The sequence below is a fragment of the Prunus mume genome, linkage group LG1 (genome assembly GCF_029339155.1).
Source record: "Prunus mume cultivar Tortuosa linkage group LG1, ASM2933915v1, whole genome shotgun sequence".
NCBI lineage: Eukaryota > Viridiplantae > Streptophyta > Magnoliopsida > Rosales > Rosaceae > Prunus > Prunus mume.
In genome coordinates this window covers 6,515,497-6,534,278 of record NC_142698.1, presented here as the reverse complement: position 1 = coordinate 6,534,278, position 18,782 = coordinate 6,515,497, and the positions used below count along the sequence as shown (strand labels likewise).

General features: G+C 36.1%; 1 protein-coding gene and 1 pseudogene across 1 annotated transcript; both read left to right on the top strand.

Moving 5' to 3' along the window:
* Positions 1–1,175: 1,175 nt before the first annotated feature.
* LOC107882061 (putative F-box protein At3g25750) lies at positions 1,176–2,382 on the top strand (annotated as a pseudogene).
* A 2,003-nt stretch (positions 2,383–4,385) lies between these two features.
* On the top strand, positions 4,386–17,176 carry LOC103343676 (E3 ubiquitin-protein ligase RKP). Its single transcript, XM_008247320.3, is given in 12 exon segments — positions 4,386–4,616; positions 5,067–6,691; positions 7,919–8,225; positions 8,228–8,739; positions 9,254–9,414; positions 11,843–11,981; positions 12,590–12,673; positions 13,187–13,465; positions 13,561–13,692; positions 14,992–15,191; positions 15,791–15,995; positions 16,476–17,176. Coding segments are annotated over 11 exon segments (3,810 nt in total). The 5' UTR covers positions 4,386–4,616; positions 5,067–5,191; the 3' UTR covers positions 16,767–17,176.
* Positions 17,177–18,782: the final 1,606 nt, after the last annotated feature.

The window sequence follows — 18,782 nt, the reverse complement described above, 5'->3', positions numbered from 1 at the left end:
AGATCGTCCACGTGTCATGCTATTAGTGGTCAATCGACTCGGTAAAAAGCCCATACCAACCTCGGTGTTTTTAAGTTTAAGTTAAACCTATCTTGATCAAGAAAAAAAGAGAGTTAAAAGTTAAACCTATTGATTGTTTAATATATATATATATATATATATGTTAACGAGTTTAGAGTAGTTTAGTTATTCTTCAGTCTCTCTTGTTCATTGAAACATAATTAAAAAGTATTCCCATTATACTTAAAATAATTAAAATGTAAATATAGAAACAAAATGCTTTTTGTCTGAAGAAAACGTGAAACATTAAAAACATCCTTCTCTATCAAGCTTTGAGCAAACCATCACCAAATATGGGATGGTGTAATTGACGTGAGATATTGATAATATCAAGTTTTGAGCAAACACATTAAAACATCGAGTTTTGAGAATTTGAGACAAGAAGAGACTTGCTTTGGTAATTGATGTTGTGGATGGTGTAAACTTATCATCTCGTTCAGGGATATTGATTCCTTTTTAAACTTATCAATTCAATTTTATTTTCAATCCTAGTAAACTGGAGCCGACGTGGGTTAGAAGTTGGCTAAAACAGTAGGTCTGTCCAGCCAGAATATATTGTGCAGTGAATTTCAGTTTTGGGTTCAATTTCAACTTTCTATTGTGTAAATGCTACAAGGATATTTTAGCTATTTTCAAAGAGCCTAAGATTCTTTCGAGTTTGAGCCAAACCCTTTTATTGTACTCACTACCTCTGATTAAGCCAGGAAGCTCAGTAAGTTCCTACAGTTGCTGGTCTGCCGAGAACAACACATGGCGTGCAGATAATTATCCTTTTTTGCACTGATTGGGGGTCATGCTCACCTCTTAATTGATGTAAATTTTTTGAGGTTGCTAGTGTAGTAAAACCCAAAGACATGCAGATTCGATGGATTAGTTAACAGAGAACCTTACATCACACCTGGATTGAAGCTTATACTATTGCACTAAAAACTCTGTTTTCACACACTACTTACTTCTTGATGTTGCATTTACAATTTTATTTACAATCTGTCATTGAGAGTTGGTTGGTGTTATTATGATTTCTCTCCCCCCTTTCTTTTTCTCCCAAAGATAGTTTAAGGATATTCATTAATTATATTTATTTTTGTAGGCGAGTAGAGTCATAGAGCTGCACGATGGGTCGAAGCAGAAATGGAAGACGGAAGCAGCAGAAGCTTGTTAATCTGGATTGGACAGAGCTGCCTCGGGGTATACTTGAGATCATCTTTGAGCGACTGACTGTGACTGTATATCTGTTAGTGATGTTTGCAGAGCCTGGAGACATGTTGTTGCACAAGAACTTGCTGGTTGGCATAGCCATGGTGTGCCATGGCTCATGATGTCTGGCAAAGATAGAGAGGTAAGAACTTGTGTTAGCATACTACAAAAACAACATTGGGACATTGTGCTTCCTGAGGCTTATGGAAGATATTGTTGGGGATCATATCAAGATTGGTTGATTCTAGTAAAACATATTGGTTGTTTCTATCTTGAGATTAGCTTGTTGAATCCATTCTCTAGGAACAAAACTGATCTTCCCAAAACATGGAACTTCTATCATAAGATTGTTCTCTCGGGGCTTCCCATCTTTGAAAACTATGTTTGCATGCTTGTTCATAGTGAATGTCGGGAGATTTCTTTTTGGGTCCCAGGAGTTGAATCATGGCTTAAACATAAACTGGATGGTGAGCCATTTGAGGATGCTGTCTTCTGTGATGGAAGTTTCTATCTTATAAGCAATGAATATAACATTTGGCAGATTAATGCTGCTAATGTCTTTGCTAGCATTAGAACATATGATGCTTTTGAGGTAAAAATAGATTGTCATGAAGTAATAATGTCAGAGGAGCAGGAAAATAGTGGTGTGTTGAAATATCTTGTGGAATCTTGTGGGGAGCTTCTTCTTGTTTGTAGGCTTTATAACACCAAAGCAGAGGCTATTCTTGAAACACATGATTTCAAAGTATATTCATTGGATTTTAGCCTGATGTCCTGGAAGAGGGTACATGATTTGGGGGATAAAATCTTATTTATAGGCAAATGTTGTTCGCGATCTGTTTCTTCGATGGAACTTGGTGTTGCGATGAGGAATCGTATCTATTTCTCTAATGATCAGCTGCTCCATGGTGGAACGAATGGGATTCCGACCATCTTTATGGAATTTCAGCTAGGCTTAATCTGAACAATGCTGGAAGAAAGGATTGGGGCGTGTTCAGCCTTGGGAATGGAACTCATGAGGCTTTTTGCTTTCATGGCAATCGAGACAGATGGGAACCGATTTGGTTAACTTGCCCCCAATGGTGGTGCTGTAGGAAATTGGCTGTTAACTGATATAGTAACTAGTAAATGTAGCTCATCTATGGGGATTGTGGCATGGCAGGAATTCTCTTTTTGCTATTTTGTTCCACTTTGCATATCACAGGGAAGGAGCTTATTTCAGTGATGATCAGAGTTTGAAGATGCTCCATGTACAAGTCAGACGTGCAGCTTACTAGCAGCATACCTTTTGTAAGTGAAAAAAATATCAGACAGATTATATCATAATTAGTGAAACATGTCCCTGCGTGGTCGGTGCTTGCAGTAATTATATTTTAGAATTTTGGTCGAATGCAAATCCAGCCTACCTTTACATTAACAAAGCTTTCTTTTATTCAAAGTTGTTTGGGCGTCGAGACCGTTTCTCATCGAGTCATCCGTAATGGACAATGTCTCTTATGTTTTCAATGAGAAAACTGGAATGTCAAACTCCAATTTCAGTTTTCAATGAGAAAACTGGCTCTGACCTTTTCAGTTTGGCAATTAGTAGAGCTGACCTATTTTGAGTAGAGTAGGTATTGTAGAGAAAAAAAATAAGACATCATACCATACATAAAGATAAATTTTAAAAATAAAAAAAAAAGTATTTCACAAATGTGAATTGTGCCAATTGGGTTCGTCCATTTTTTGAATCATTCTTTTTCTAAATTAGATTAATTTAGAATAATTTAGATCATCAATTATATTAAAAATAATAATTTTCATGTAACATGAATGCATGTTACTACAAAAGTGATAAATTCATAATATGTGAGAAAAACATGAACTCTTATTAAAGAATTAAAATAAACAACATAAAAATCTACTTTCTTTTCATTTATTAAAGAATCTTATTTATTAAAAAAATAAATATGAATATAATAGTGACGTAAAAAGTTAAAAATTGAATATACTACGATTGTTAGTAGAAAAATTAGTACTAATTTATTCTTAGGGTAGGTGACTGTTGGGTTCGATTAATCAAAACGTGGGGATCTGACTTAGGGATGATAATAGGTCAGATATGGCAATATCATCCTTGTCCCTGTTCCCCATCCCCTCCTCCATCCCTGTTTAAGAGGTTTCGAAATCCCGTCCCGTTTACGTGGAGGAGCTATCCCCCATCCCCGTCCTGAATCCTTGAGTTTTTGTATAAAAAAAATATTAATCCTCACATTACATTTCAAATCAGGCCACTACAAGTGAATCGTGAGGGTCATCAAATCTTGAGGGAGGGCTGTATGACATTCATATTGCTACACAATAGTTGCGGTCCATTTAGTTTGTTTATGCCCCTTGTGAATGTCAATTCTGGCATAGTCGAGACTAGTTATATTTTAGGGGACTTGCTAGTTTAATTATCTCTGTAATTTTTTCTTTAACTCAAGTTACTAAGCTCATAACGGTGTCTTTGCACCTAATGTCTTCAAGCATGCGAGGTTTTATAGTCATGTAAGGTAGTTAGATATTACACATTTCTGAGTGCTGTTATTTTCACCTTATCTTATTTTCTCACCCATCTTATCTTCCCACCCACTTCTTAAATTTGAAAAAAAAAAAAACAATCCTATCTTTCCACCAATCATTATTCCAAAAATAACCTTTAATTATTAATTTAAACAAATTCACACATGTATTAATGAATTTTATTGATGAAGGGTTTTTAATTAATTATATATTTTTTTATAAAACAAAAATTAATTTCCTTTTTAATCTTTCACCGTCTTCATCTTAACACCCCCCTCCTTACCTTCTAATCTTTGGATTCTCTCCCCACTTGTCTGCCATCTTTGTTCTCCTTCCCTCTCTGATCTAATCCAGAGGGGGAAATAGCGGCATTTTTATTCTTTTTTTTATAAATTTAAACATTAAAAAAACTCGGAACACGTCATTCTCATGGATCCATCCAGTTACAGCCACAAGACGTCCATCCACCGGCGCAGTTTAGCACGACCCGCGAGGTCAGCAGCCGGTAACTCCCGCGGGAGTGCGACACGTGTCGGTAAGTTCCATTTTTAGGGCTTGAGGTCAGCGTGCGTGGGCTTGAAGCAGCAGCTGCTTGTTTCGTTTTTGTTTGTCTTTCTCTTGTCTCGTGGTGCGCTCGCGTCCCCCGACTATTGGCGAAAACTTCAAAATTCCATTTTTGTCCTTCTTTCTCTCTCTCTCTCTCTCTCTCTCTCTCTCTCTCAGGCATATTAAGATTATAGCCGGTGCTAATTTAATGGCTGCTGCTAAACCCTAGCCGCAATTTACTGTAAAAACGATAAACATGGCCAGGACCTGTGAGTTCTTTCATCATTTTCCAATTATTCAATTTTCTGTGTGTTGCCATTAGAGCACTGAAGATTTTGTAGGTTTGTTTTTTGAATTATAAAATTAAATTCTGAATTTTCCTCCAATTCATTTTCCCCTTGATCCTGTTTGGACCCCGAGAAAACTGAGGGGAGGAGAAAGGACAAGGGAATGTGAAATTTACATATTTTGTCACGTAGTTTGTAAACATTTACGTTAATTTTGCCGACTAATTTTGCTAAGCTTGATTGAGTTGTTCTATATACTTTCACTGTGAACCAAGTCCATGGAATATGTTTAAGTTGCTGTTTTGATTTTGTGTTCTTCTGTATTTATCCGAAACCAACAGAACAACGTTCTGTAGATGGTTTATGAAACTAAGTTGTATGCATTTCAACCTTGAGATTTCAGGTCATGATGGTCATTTTTTTGGGTTTCAGAGTTTTGATTGGGATGGATCAGTGTTGGAATCATAATTGGCTTTCTATTAGGCATATTGAAGTTTGAATAAATTTTTCCTGTGCTGTGGATAGTATTGGGCATATATTGCTCATCCTTGTCCAGAATGGCAGAGGACAGCCAACGGATTGGTGGGTTTTCTTCTGGTCTGGCCGTGATATTGAATGACGAGGATAGTAAAGAGAATTCGTCAAAAACCCATCTTGTTTCATACTGTGATGATTTTGGCCATCAATCAGTGGAGCGGACCTTAGAATATGTTCTTGGTCTCCCTAACAAATCTTTTGGTTTGTTGCCCAGTCCAATTGATAGCAATCTAGTTCGCTGCATTATACAGAAAGAATTCTCTAAATTGCATGCCAATTCAAGTGCTTTGGTTAGAAACAGAGATGGAGTTTATATTCCTGGGAATGGCTGTGGTCCCCACATTGTTGGTCTTGATGAATTCAGTATTCGTGGTGATATTAGACCTATTAAGCCACCTTTGCTTGTAGAGAGCTTAGCAATGTTCAGCAGTGCCAGAGCTAATGCTTTTGTGTGGAAAGGTAAATGGATGTATGAAGTTATTCTAGAAACTTCAGGTATTCAGCAACTTGGATGGGCAACCATTTCTTGCCCTTTTACTGACCATAAGGGTGTAGGTGATGCTGCTGATTCGTATGCATTTGATGGGAGGAGGGTTAGAAAATGGAACAAGGAAGCTGAGCCATATGGTCAATCTTGGGTTGTTGGTGATGCCATTGGCTGCTGCATAGATTTGGATTGTAATGAAATATCATTCTACAGAAATGGTGTCTCACTTGGGGCTGCATTTCATGGCATTCGTAAGATGGGACCAGTATCTGGATATTATCCTGCAATTTCTCTTTCTCAGGGTGAACGATGCGAATTAAATTTTGGGGCCCGCCCCTTTAGATTTCCCATTGAAGGCTACCTTCCCCTTCAAGAACCTCCATCCTTAATTCCGGTTGCTACTCAGTTGCTGTGTTGCTTGTCAAGGCTATTGGGTATGCACTCTGTTGACCAGGCAAAGCATTCTTCTGTTCAAAAATGGAGGCGACTGAAGAGGTTTGTTTCACATGAAGAACTTTTTTATCCTGCTTCTCATGGGATATGTGAGGAATTTTTTTCTGTACTTGGAGTAGATGTTTGGAGCATAGAGTACATTGCCTGGGGTCCATTTCTGTCATTCATGATGGAAGTGTTTGGGCAGCAGGTGCCCCATGATTATTCAAGCTTAGATAGAGTTCTTGATGTCTTTCTGGAATTTGAAGGATCACATTTGCTGTTTGAACATTTCATAAATGCCCTGGCTTGTGGTTGCAAAATAGCTCCACTGGTTCTAAAAGAGTGCCCATGTTCAGGGTCATACCCATACCTCGTGTTGGCATGCCATATCTTGAGACGACAAGAGCTTATGGTGCTTTGGTGGAAATCGCCTGATTTTGAATTCCTTTTTGAAGGGTTCCTATCACGGAAGAATCCGAATAAGCATGATCTTGAATCCATGATGCCTTCTGTTTCGTGGCCTGGTTCATGTGAGGATGTGTCATATGAAAGCACCATGGTGTTGACAACTAAAGCTTTATCTGAAGCAGTCAGTAAGGTACATATTAAGCTAAAGAGCTTGATTTTCTTTTATTGCCATAATTTAGTTTGTCTTACTTGTTGGTTGGTATTGTCCATATTATATTATTTCTAGAATGTGCAAGGGGATGAAGAACCTCTTTGAAATTGTTAATCATATAATAAGCGAGAGTGCAAGTATATAGAAATATTTGTAACATTGAACAAGAAGTATATAGAAATATTTGTAACATTGAACAAGAAGTATATAGAAATATTTGTAACATTCAAATTATATTATTTCTAGAATGTAAAAGTTGGGCAAGGGGATGAAGAACCTCTTTGAAATTGTTAATCATATAATAAGCGAGAGTGCAAGAATATAGAAATATTTGTAACATTGAACAAGAAGTATGATGAATGTCACAATTTTCCTCATGGACGTTTTCATTAGGGCAAGTAAAAACCATATAATTTGAGCTTTAATGTTCAATTAAACCATGTACATTGGCAGCATGCACACATGAATCTCTCTCTCTCTCTTGTATCAGATAACATGGGCATGTGATCCATATGATTCTATAAGTAGGATTCTACACTAAATCCCATGAAACCTGAATAGATGAAGATGTAGATAAGGACATATTTCTTGCTTTTGTTGAATTGATGAAGGTAAAGGTATATTTCATCTACGTAAGTCATGCTTGGGGACAAGTTGAGTTGATAAATATATAGATAAGTACATATTTGTGCTTATGTCATAGGAAAAATTTAGTTTCATATTCCTGTATTCCAATATGAAAGTATTGAATCCATGTTTATTTATTTGGACAAAAAATCTATGCTAATTTCACTTTGTATTTAAAATTTAAGCTTTGAATTAAATAGTGAATCTCCTCTTATGGTGTATGCTGTGAATTGAGTTTGGAGGGGAACTGCTTTATCTTTGATGTGAAGTTGATTAATTAGTATTTGAATTTTTAATATGGATATATACAGTATTTTACATCATCAATGTTTTACTTGGAGGTGGACAATATTTAACATCATCAGCTTGTTTTCTATGGGATTCCCTTGATCCATTTTAAATTGTATTGACAAGTCTAATTACAGTAATGTTGATCATTTAGTTGGCGACAGATAGATTTGGAATTTCATATCTGAGGACACTTTTTTTGTTGTAATATTTATAGCTTATGCTGAGCAACATTTACAGTTGTGAAGTTCCACACTAAATTTTTGCTGATAATCCATGTTATATTTGCAGATTGAGGAGAAGCATAGGGATCTCTGTCGCTTGGTCATACAGTTCATACCACCTGTGACACCTCCCCAGTTGCCTGGTTCAGTGTTCAGAACATTTTTACAGAACATTCTACTAAAGAACAGAGGAGCTGACCGGAACCTTCCACCTCCTGGAGTTTCAAGCAATTCCGTTCTTGTTTCTTTGTATACAGTTATTCTTCATTTTTTATCTGAAGGGTTTGCAATGGGGGATATTTGTGGCTGGTTGAAGAGCAATGAAAATGGTCCTGATGTTGGTTTTCTTCATAGGGGTGGTCAACGAAGCTTCCCGTGGGTTTATTTCTTAGAAATGATCCTCATCGAAATGACAATTCTAGGCTTGGAGGATCGTTTAGTCATCTCTCAAAGTCAAACCCTGTAAATGATGAGGAAGCAGAAGTAATTCGGTGGGAGGAAGGCTGTATGGATGATGAAGAAACCAGAGTGACGCATTCAAGTACAAAAAAACCATGTTGTTGCTCATGTTATAATGATGATTTTACAAGAATCTCAAAGTATCCAATTAGATACACAGCCAAAGGTTCTCGTGTCCATTGCAGTCCTATTCCAGAGAGATCTGCTCATGTTGCTACAGAATGCAGTACTGGAAATTTGAATGATGAATTGGCAGATAAACCTAGCTCTAGTTATCAATCTGAATCTGAGTATAGTTATTGCCCAGTGCAGCAATTGAGGATTGTACCAAGGGAAAATAATATGTCTTCAGCCACACTCAGAGAAGAAGAACTTCTAGATGTTCTGTTGCTGTTGTATCATATAGGTCTTGCACCAAATTTTAAGCAGGTAAGGAGATAATGGGCAAGATCCTTTTTTTATTTAAAGAATACAAAGTTTTGCTGATCAATGGTTTTGTTATCCTTAACCTGTTGTGCTCAATATCTATATCGTTGGTAGTCATGGTCTGATGTGGTTGTCTTTAACAGGTTAGCATTCTTAGCAGATAACATTTGTTAAGGCTAAAACTTAAAATAACTTTGGAATTGTGATATTCTGTTGGTTGATTTGATGATACTGTTATTTGCTTGGTTTTATGTTTCCTTGTTCGTTTTTTCCCATATATGTTTTGATTTTAACAGTAACACTGTCAGGTCTTTTGTTCTCTGCCTTCTGGTTGTGTGCTTTTATTTGTTGATTTATTTGTCTTGCCTTCTATGTGAACTGACCTAAACGTTCTAGGTGTGATCATAGTCTTCTTACTGATTAATCTGAAACGTAGGTATATATTTCATGATATGTGCGCATGTGTGTGTATTTCAAATGCTGTAAGATTTCTGAAATTTTAAAATCCTGGTTGCAGGCATCGTACTACATGTCTCACCAGTCGCAGTCAATATCCCTCCTGGAAGAAGCTGATAAACAAATAAGAGAAAAAGCTAGTAATGAGCAATTAAAGCGTTTGAAAGAAGCCCGCAACGGTTATAGAGAAGAAGTTATTGATTGTGTCAGACAATGTGCTTGGTAAGATGACCTTGAAGATTAGCTTGTTTCCATAATTTATACATGTGCTGTTAAATTTTTTTTGGCTACAAGTGTTCAGAAGAATTAACTGTCTTTTACTTATATATTTATACAGGGGACACACATTTTGACACATATTTTGACACACATTGTAGACCATTGGATTAAAGCATAATTAAGGGCTGGATTTAATTTGACTTTAGGGACATTTTGGAAAAAGCAAAAGGAGAGAGAAATTTTAAAAGAAGCAAAAATGGACAAAAATGCCCTTATTTATTTTTAGATTTCCTAAGGAATCCAATACATTTGCATGTCTTTGATTTGAAAGTTGAGTGGTTTTTTTGTCTTTTTTGAAAAAGCTTTGGTTTTTTTCAAAAGTGAAATTTTTTTTATGTCTAAAACCTAAAAAACCTTTGACTTTATAATTTTATTTTTTTTAATAAAACTTTTGGAGGGTCGTGGGAACATAAATAATAACTTTCAATTTTCTTCTCTCTCCAATCTCACAAGACCTGAAAAGGAAAACAATAAAAACAACATTCTTTCATCCTTTTTTGTTTTTGCGCAAAACTCTTTCATCGTTATTTTTTTGCGCAAAACTCTTTCATCATTTTATTTTTTGCACAAAACTTTTTCATCCTTTTTTTTTGCGCAAAAAATTTTCATCCTTTTTTTCTTTGCTCAAAACTTTTCATCCTTTTTTTTTTTTTGGCGCAAAACTTTTTATCCTTTTTGGGGCTGAAATATCACCTGTTTCTTCTCAACCCTTTTAACCAATTTGTTTCCTAGTCACCCCAGTCTTGGCTGAGCCAAATCATCATCTTTACCCACATGTTAGTGCATGTCGTTGTTTGGTGTCCCACAGAACTGCACCTTGGGGTTATTAGCCATTCTGACTACAATGGTGAGCTGGGGTCCTTTGTTTCTGCAACTATTAAATGGCTTGGCTTAACCAGTAATATCCAAATGATTTAACTTGATAAGAAAGCCAGATTAGAAACAATATTTTAACTTGATAAGAAAAGTCTGTAAAACTTGATGTAAATTTGGGTAATAGCTAGATCAGTAGATTGAGAGGATGCTCTTTCAAATGATTTATAGTTAGCCATCTTCTATTCTGGTGTCTTGGGTTAAGACATCTTCTATTCTGGTGTCTGGGGTTAAGACATCTTCTACTCTGGTGTCTGGGGTTAAGCCAAGCAACTTATAAGTTGCAGAACTGAGGATCACCATTGTAGAGTTAGAATAGGCAATAGCCCCTAGGTGCAGATATGAGGGAATCCAAACAACTACATGCTCGGACATTTGCATGAAGATGCTGATGATTTTGCCACTTAGCCAAGAGTAGGAGGAAATGAATTTGTTAAGGGTTTGAGCAAGAATGGGTGAAAAGAACAGAGATGTTTCACCCCAAAAAAAAAAAAAAAAAAATTTGTTTTTATTTTTTAATTTTTCGGGTCTGGTGAGATTGGAGAGAGAAACAAGAGGACATTAAAAGTTGTCCGCATTTATACTTTCAATGCACTACACAATTTTTATTAAATATTAAATGATTATATAGTCAGATCAAATCTCAGCCATTAAATGTGCTTTAATCCAATGGTTAATAAGGTATGTCAAAATGTGTGGCTTTTTGTGTGTTGCCTGATCCTGACCCTATATGCATATATATTACAGTCCCCTTCTATCGCGGGATCTCTCAAATAATTTTATTTGAGGAACACCCTTTAGGACATATGAATTTTTTTTTAAGCGATCCAAACCATCTATTTGTTAAGTTTGTATTCATAGATCATACTTGCTAAAAATTAGACAAATCGGAAACCGTTTCCTACATCCAATTGTGTCCTACAAAATCAATGAACACGGTGTTTCAAGAAAGTACTAAAATTTCAATAACTCAATTGAGTAGTCAAATGATATCAGATTCAAGTGATTTTTTGTAGAGATGGTCTTTGAGTGAATATTTACAAAATAGACAGTTTGGATTAGTGAAATACAATGCATAGTGGGCCCTATAGCGGTGTCCCTCAAATAAGCTTATTTGAGAGATCCCTCAATTGAAGCTCCATGTACAGGGTGCCCCTCAACTTAACAAATGGATGGTTTGGATCGTTGAAAAAAAAATCATATGGGACCCTAAAGGGTGTCTTTATTTGAGGGATCCATCAATAGAAGGGGAATGTATATATATATATATATATATATATATATTATTCTCACGTCCGGATGTCTCGGATACCACTGTAAACATGGAGAAAAGTAGGGAAGGGTAGTAGAAAAGACATGGCTTCCACACTATAATAACATCCGGACGTCCGCATAGTATATATATATATATATATATATATATATATATATATAGTTTAGTTTTTTTGCATACATTTATGTACTATGTTTCCTTTGGTCACTCTGTCATGGCTTACAGGTACCGTATTACTCTAATTTCTCGATGGAAGCAAAGAGGAATGTATGCAACATGCATGTGGACTGTCCAGTTGCTTCTGGTTCTTAGCAAAGTGGATCTACTGTTCCTGTTTATCCCTGAATATTATCTGGAAGCTCTGGTAAGTTGATTCTTCTTTTGTTGAACTTAACAGATTTGATGTGCAGTGAATCCTTGTCAAAAACATTTGTAAAATTGATTTGAGTATGAGTGCTTGCGCTTTTCCCTTCTGATAGGAGAAAGATTATGTTTTCACTTGTTTTGTTGCATATGATAAGCATTAATACTTGTGTTTGCTCTTGTTTTATTGCATCATGTAATGAGAATATTCCTGTCTTAAGTTCTTTTTATTCGATGGTTTTTTGAGGATGATATTCACAGGTTATTAATTCTCCAGAAAAATATCGGGTGGTCCCAGTATGTACTATCCCTTGAGAGTGGTTATGGAATTACATTAGGATGCTTTGTAATTGCTTGGAAAAATTCTGAGAGAGCTTTAAATATTTCTACAAATTTGTTAACTTCTGATCTTTTGTATGTGACAAGTATAAAAGGAAAATGAGGATAGAAAAAGGTTCTCTGCTCTCTTAAAGTTTCTGGAAATACTAGATATAGCCACAAATTGCTATGACTTATTGAGCCAGGCTTTCATTCCACCAAAAAATATTGAGCCAGGCTTTCAGAAGCACTCTTTATTTGGAATTATTCATTGCTCTACTATTCTTGCAGGTTGATTGCTTCCATGTGTTGCGCAAAAGTGATCCTCCCTTTGTACCTTCATCAATATTTATCAAGCAAGGCCTTGCTTCATTTGTATGTTTTATCTTTTAACCTTGTGTTTCCTACTTTCTATTATGTGCTCTACTCTGTGTACAATTTAACATGACAGTTACATACTGAAAAATACAAATGTACTCCTGTAATTTGTCGATGGATTACTGGCTTTTGGATTTAAAAACGATAATTGTTTAAACTGATAATTCTTTAAAAATAAATTAAGGATCCACAGTAATGAACATAAATTATTCCTTTCAGATGTGACAATTGAGCACCAAAATAATTTGTGTTTTGATTTACCTGAAAAACAATAACTCTGAAGTTTGCTATGTTACACATGCCTATTAAGGGAAAAATATGATTGTCATATTTTATGTGCTTTAGCTTTTTTAGCATAGATCCTCTGAAATTTGGACCCTGATTTTTCCATTGACAGGCCAACATGACCAGCTTATTCATGAAGATTATGAGTTTTTTTTTTGGGATTCTTTTTTCCCTAGATATTCGAATAATGTATTTGGAATGCTGAATCTGTGTCTTGTTTCACAGGTAACTTTTGTGGTCACGCACTTCAATGATCCTCGAATATCGAGTGCTGATCTAAGGGACCTGCTTCTCCAATCGATCTCAGTCTTGGTACAGTACAAAGAATATTTGGCCGTTTTTGAGAGTAATGAAGCAGCCACACAGAGGATGCCAAAGGCATTGCTGTCAGCATTTGATAATAGATCCTGGATCCCAGTGACGAACATTCTTCTGCGTTTGTGCAAGGGGTCTGGCTTTGGTTCTTCAAAGCATGGAGAGTCGTCATCATCTGTTGTCTTCCAGGTGAATGTTCTTTAATTTTGCTTTAGAATTTTCATCGTATATCTTGTTACCATCGAATAGCTTCTGATTCTTCTCTGGCCTCTTAATTCATGCAGAGATTGTTAGGGGAAACTTGTGTCAGTGATGAAGAGTTGTTCTCAGCTTTTCTCAATCGCCTGTTTAACACTCTCAGCTGGACAATGACTGAATTCTCAGTTTCAGTTAGAGAAATGCAAGAGAAGTACCAGGTGTGGATAATTTTATCCCTATTCAGACATGTAGTAATATATTATTATTATTACTATTTGATTTGTGTTTTACTTGATTAGTTTTATCTCTGTTTTCTACTTATATAACTCTAGCTTAAACACGCTTTGGTTTTATTGAGAAGAAAGACTCTCTCTCTCTCTCTCTCTCTCTCTCTCTCTCTCTGTATAAATATGTACACACACAAACTTTATGCTGTATGTCATGCATAGATGAGCTTGGACTTCATTGTGGGGGTTGCTATTGTCATGGGGAGAGGATCTAAAAGAACACAGAGTGCACTTACGAAGTAATATTAAGGGAAAAAAAAGAAGAAAAAAGAACAGGGGATGGGGAACTTTTGTTAGGATTTTGGCTCGTCAAATATGTCCTAGTTGGTTTAGGATTGTTTTAGGAAAATTAGAGGTATACCAATTCTTGTCCTAGAAGGATTAGGAAAGAATTTCAGTTTTCCTTATTCAATTTGGGTTTGGATTTCCAGAAGTCTATTAGGATTTGGATAAGTTTAATTTCCTAATCCACTTAGGAATAGGAATTCAATCAGCCTTGGGACATGTAAGCCAACTATATATCTATAAATAGGGTGAGGCAGGGCTTATTTTAGAGAGTAAGAAAAACAGCCAGAGACAGCCAAGAGTTATGAGATTAGTTCTAGGGTTGCAAAAGTTCTGTAATCTCTATTATTAATCAAAGGAGCGGTGATTTCTCTACCTAGAGAAATCACAACTGGACGTAGGCAAAAGTTATGCCGAACCAGTATAATTCTTGTGTGTTTTTAAGTTTTCTAATATTTGCTAGTTTAGTCCATTGCCATTGGTTACATTAAAGAACAAGATCTAGAAGGCGGGTTATTTAACAAATTTGAGAGGAAATAGTGAAAAGATATTGGAGTGACTTGGTAATAAATGGCCTCCTGTTAGTGACTTGGTAATAAATGGCCTCATATTTAAACAAGTTGACTTGGTTTCACAATTTTATTGTCACAACAATATATGTTTCAAAGTAAAATGAACTGAACAGTTCATCAAAAGCAAACTAGTTCAATGAAAGTCCTCTTCTAAGGTGAAATTGTTCTGGCTGCCCTGTCGGTTCCTGGTTAACTAGGTCAGTCCAGACTGAGGATACTCATGTTTGACTGTGGTATAGTCAGTAATAGTTAGAACGCTATGCATGAAAAAAGTGCAAATTTTTACTTGGCTATTTTACGTTCCAATTTTTTGTATTTCCCTCATTAGATTTTATTTTGTATTTTTTAATTTTGAAGTAAACATCTCTTGCAGGTATTAGAGTTCCAGCAAAAGAAATGCAGTGTCATATTTGATCTTTCATGCAACCTTGCAAGGGTTTTGGAGTTCTGTACCCATGCGATACCTCAAGCATTTCTATCTGGAGCTGAAACAAACCTTCGAAGGTTAACTGAGTTAATAGTCTTTATTCTGAGCCACATAACATCAGCAGAAGATGCTGAGTTTTTTGACTTGTAAGATTCTGTGCCTGCAAATACAAAGACAGTTATTACTTTCCAATTTATCTGTGTTGATGCACTCCAAAAATGAACTTATCTTTGCTCTCACCATAAGCAATGCACGAAGTTGGTTTTGGGGTGTAAATAAAAGTTCCCTTTATTTTTCATAGTTTTTATGTTTTATGTTTATCTTTTTTATCTATTTTTTATTTGATTTAATGATGGTGGTGTAAACTGCCATGCAGCATTGTACTGTGAGGGGCATATGCATGTAAATAAAATAAAAATAAGAGGATCGAAACATTTATTCCCACTCCTTTTAAATTTTGATAAATGTCGGTTGATCATATTTTTTCATTGTAGTTCTGTGATATTGTTTACTAATTGATTCCTTTGAATTCCATATTTGAAGTTGTGGGGATTGGTATTGATGGCAAGCTGTTCCATGGAAAATCCTTGATTTTACTTTTGATCCATGACGGTCTTCAAATTGTTTTGGAATTTTCACTTTTCCTTTTACTTTTGTACTTTGATCGAGCTTTCTCACTGTTGGTTGATCGTATTCTCTTACATTTTTCTTTTTCATGTATCATTTAAGGCATTCTATTTTGCAGGTCGCTGAGAAGACATGGTCAATCCTTAGAAAAAGTAAACCGAGGAATGATATTGGCACCTCTTGTTGGTATTATCTTGAATTTGTTAAATGCTAGTGAACAGATGGAATGCATGGAACACAACGATGTAGTGAGCATCTTCGCAAGCATGGGTTGCCTTGAGAGTTTTCATTGCAGATTCCAATACCTTTTGGATTACAACTGGGTTAGCCTCTCTCTCTCTCTCTCTCTCTCTCTCTCTCTCTCTCTCTCTCTGGGCTGAAGAGATGCAGTCTTTTCATCTAACAAAAATTAAAAATATTTTAGAACTTATTTTTTTTCTCTTGTGAATGTAAAGCAAGTTTATCAGTCCCGTCCTAGATGTGCATGCAATTAATTAACATCAGTAATCTGGTTTCTACTTGTTCACGATTTCTGTGAAGCATTTAACTCAATTAGTGAGATCTTTTCACATGTATGCATCCTTCCGTGATTTTGGTGGGGTTTGTAGCTGTGTCTTTAGGTGGTTCATATAGCTGAGTCCTTGACATCGAATTCCATATAACAAATTATTTTTCAGTAGGTTTCTCTCTCAAGAGAAGAGGATAAAAAGATGACAAAAGAAAGGAAAAAGCTCTTCATTGGATTTTACACAAATATGCTGTATTTACCATCTTGTTTATACTGTAGTTTGTTTATTTTCCAGGCTGGAACCTTTAGAGGCGATGCTTATCTTGTAAAACTTGCCCAGTTAGAGAATTTTCTTAGCCTCCTTAGCCAGAGCCAATCACAAGAAAATACGATATACAGGGGAGAAACAGATGGGAATGATGACATGTGCTGCATTTGTTATGCTTGTGAGGCAGATGCTAAGTTTTCACCTTGTTCGCATAGGTCTTGTTATGGCTGCATAACGAGGCATCTTTTGAATTCCCACAGATGCTTTTTTTGCAATGCAACAGTCGTGGATGTCGTCCGGATTAGTGAGAAGAGTTGATAACTTTGCTTTTTAGTTTGTTCCTTTTAGTTTGGGTTCTTGTCTCCTTGTATTTATCCTTGAGCTGGTCAGCAACTGATCACTCACTGCTGCTCAAGTGTCAGCCACAGAGAATTGCGAAAATGGCAGAGCACAAAAAGGAAAAAAAAGTAGAAGGGAGGGAAGGAGGAAAGAAAAGATAATTTACTTCCAATTTCTGCATTTAGATTTATATAATTATACAGTGTACATAATCGATCTACAATGTTACAGTCTTGGGTTGTGGAAAAGACTTCAGTGGTGGATCGTCCTGACAAACGGTTATTTCAGATAGACGACTCGGCGATTCTACCCTTCTTTTTTGTAGAGGGAGTTAGAGGGCATTATTCTGTAAATATGAGATGTAAATGGAAAGGAAAATCTTTTGGCTCTCTCTCTCTCTCTCTCTCAAACAAACAAACTACACAACCTTTTATTCATTGATTTGGACATTGCTGCACTGGGAAAGATAAAGCAGTCAGTCAAAAATGGTGCTTTTGTTGCCAACTTAAAAGTGCCATTCACACATAGAGGAGTACAAAGTTATTATTTTTATTGGGGGAAAACCCGAGTTGACTAAAAAGTCAACAAACTGGCACCGTACCGAACTAGACCGGTTTAATTGGTTTCGGTCTCGGTTTTTACACCTCCAAACATCCGCCGAACTGGATTGGTGAATTTAATATATATATATATGTAATTGTTTGTACCAAAAATCGTATTTTTGCCTAAAACGGATGGAGTGAGCTCAAAATTCAACTTCCAGGGCTCAGATTAAGTTTCGTTCTTCATGAAAGTTGTTCATCTCTATGCTTGCTGCAACATATCCAAATTTGGGTTTATTCGGACAAATGTGGAATCCTAAGAGTTGAAAACACCAGATGCCAGCAAAAAGCTTATAGGGATCAATTCGGGCCTAATTAGGGCCCAATTCCAATGCTCTAATGAATTGTCTTTCTTCATGAAAGTTTTTCATTAGAATGTCTACTGCAACATATTCAAATTTGGGATCATTTGGATAAATGTGGAATCCTCCCGACATCAAATATCAGAAGCATACCAGTAACAGCGAAAGTTGATAACAGTGGCAATTCGGGCCTAATTATGGCCCAATTCGAGCCAGCCTCCAATTCTCAAATGAACATTCCTTCTGCATGGAAGTTGTTCATTTGGATGTCTACTACAACATATCCGAATTTGGCGCCCTTTGCACAATTATTGAATCTTCAGGGCGTTAATCATGATTTCTGTTCATGACAGCAGTCTGTGACGACCAGTCAGATGTAACCATGCTAAAACCAGATCTTCTATTACTCAAAAGGAATTAAGTTCTTCATGAATATTGTTCCTACTTATGTGGAGAACAACATATCCGAAATTGGCAGCAATTGGATCAACCTAGCATTCCCAGTTTATTATGCATCAAGGCATGTTCGGAGGAGAAACTCAGTGGCTGCAAATAAGGTTTCGCTTCATCAATGGAGGGACTTAATCACAAGTGAGTTGATTTAAAGAAAATTAAAATAATGTTGTGGTAGATGGAAACAATTTAATATTCTCTGTGATGAAATATTAAAACAAAGCCAAAGCTCAACATACATGTGAAAAGTCTACACCAAGGTTGAAAAAAGAATAAAATAATATGCAAGTGGGCTTAAAGAATGAATAAAGAAAGAAGTAGAGATGGTGGTCATTATCTCTCCATTTCTTTTTTCTTTTAGTCAGCTACTTTTAGCTGTCACTCACCAATCAATGGTAAGTAGACTAATACTTTGGATTTCTTTAAGTCTAATAGTGACAAATTTTGTCATTTCAACAACCCACTCACCAAAACCAATGGCAAGTGAGTACGTCAAATTAGCTGTTGGTCCACTCAACTAACCTCATTCTCTATAAATTGAAGGAGAAATCATCAGCAAAACACACACAATTCAACCAACAAAAACCAGACTCAACGTCTATAAACCCAGCTCAAAAGCCTGAAACAGCCTTCCTTTT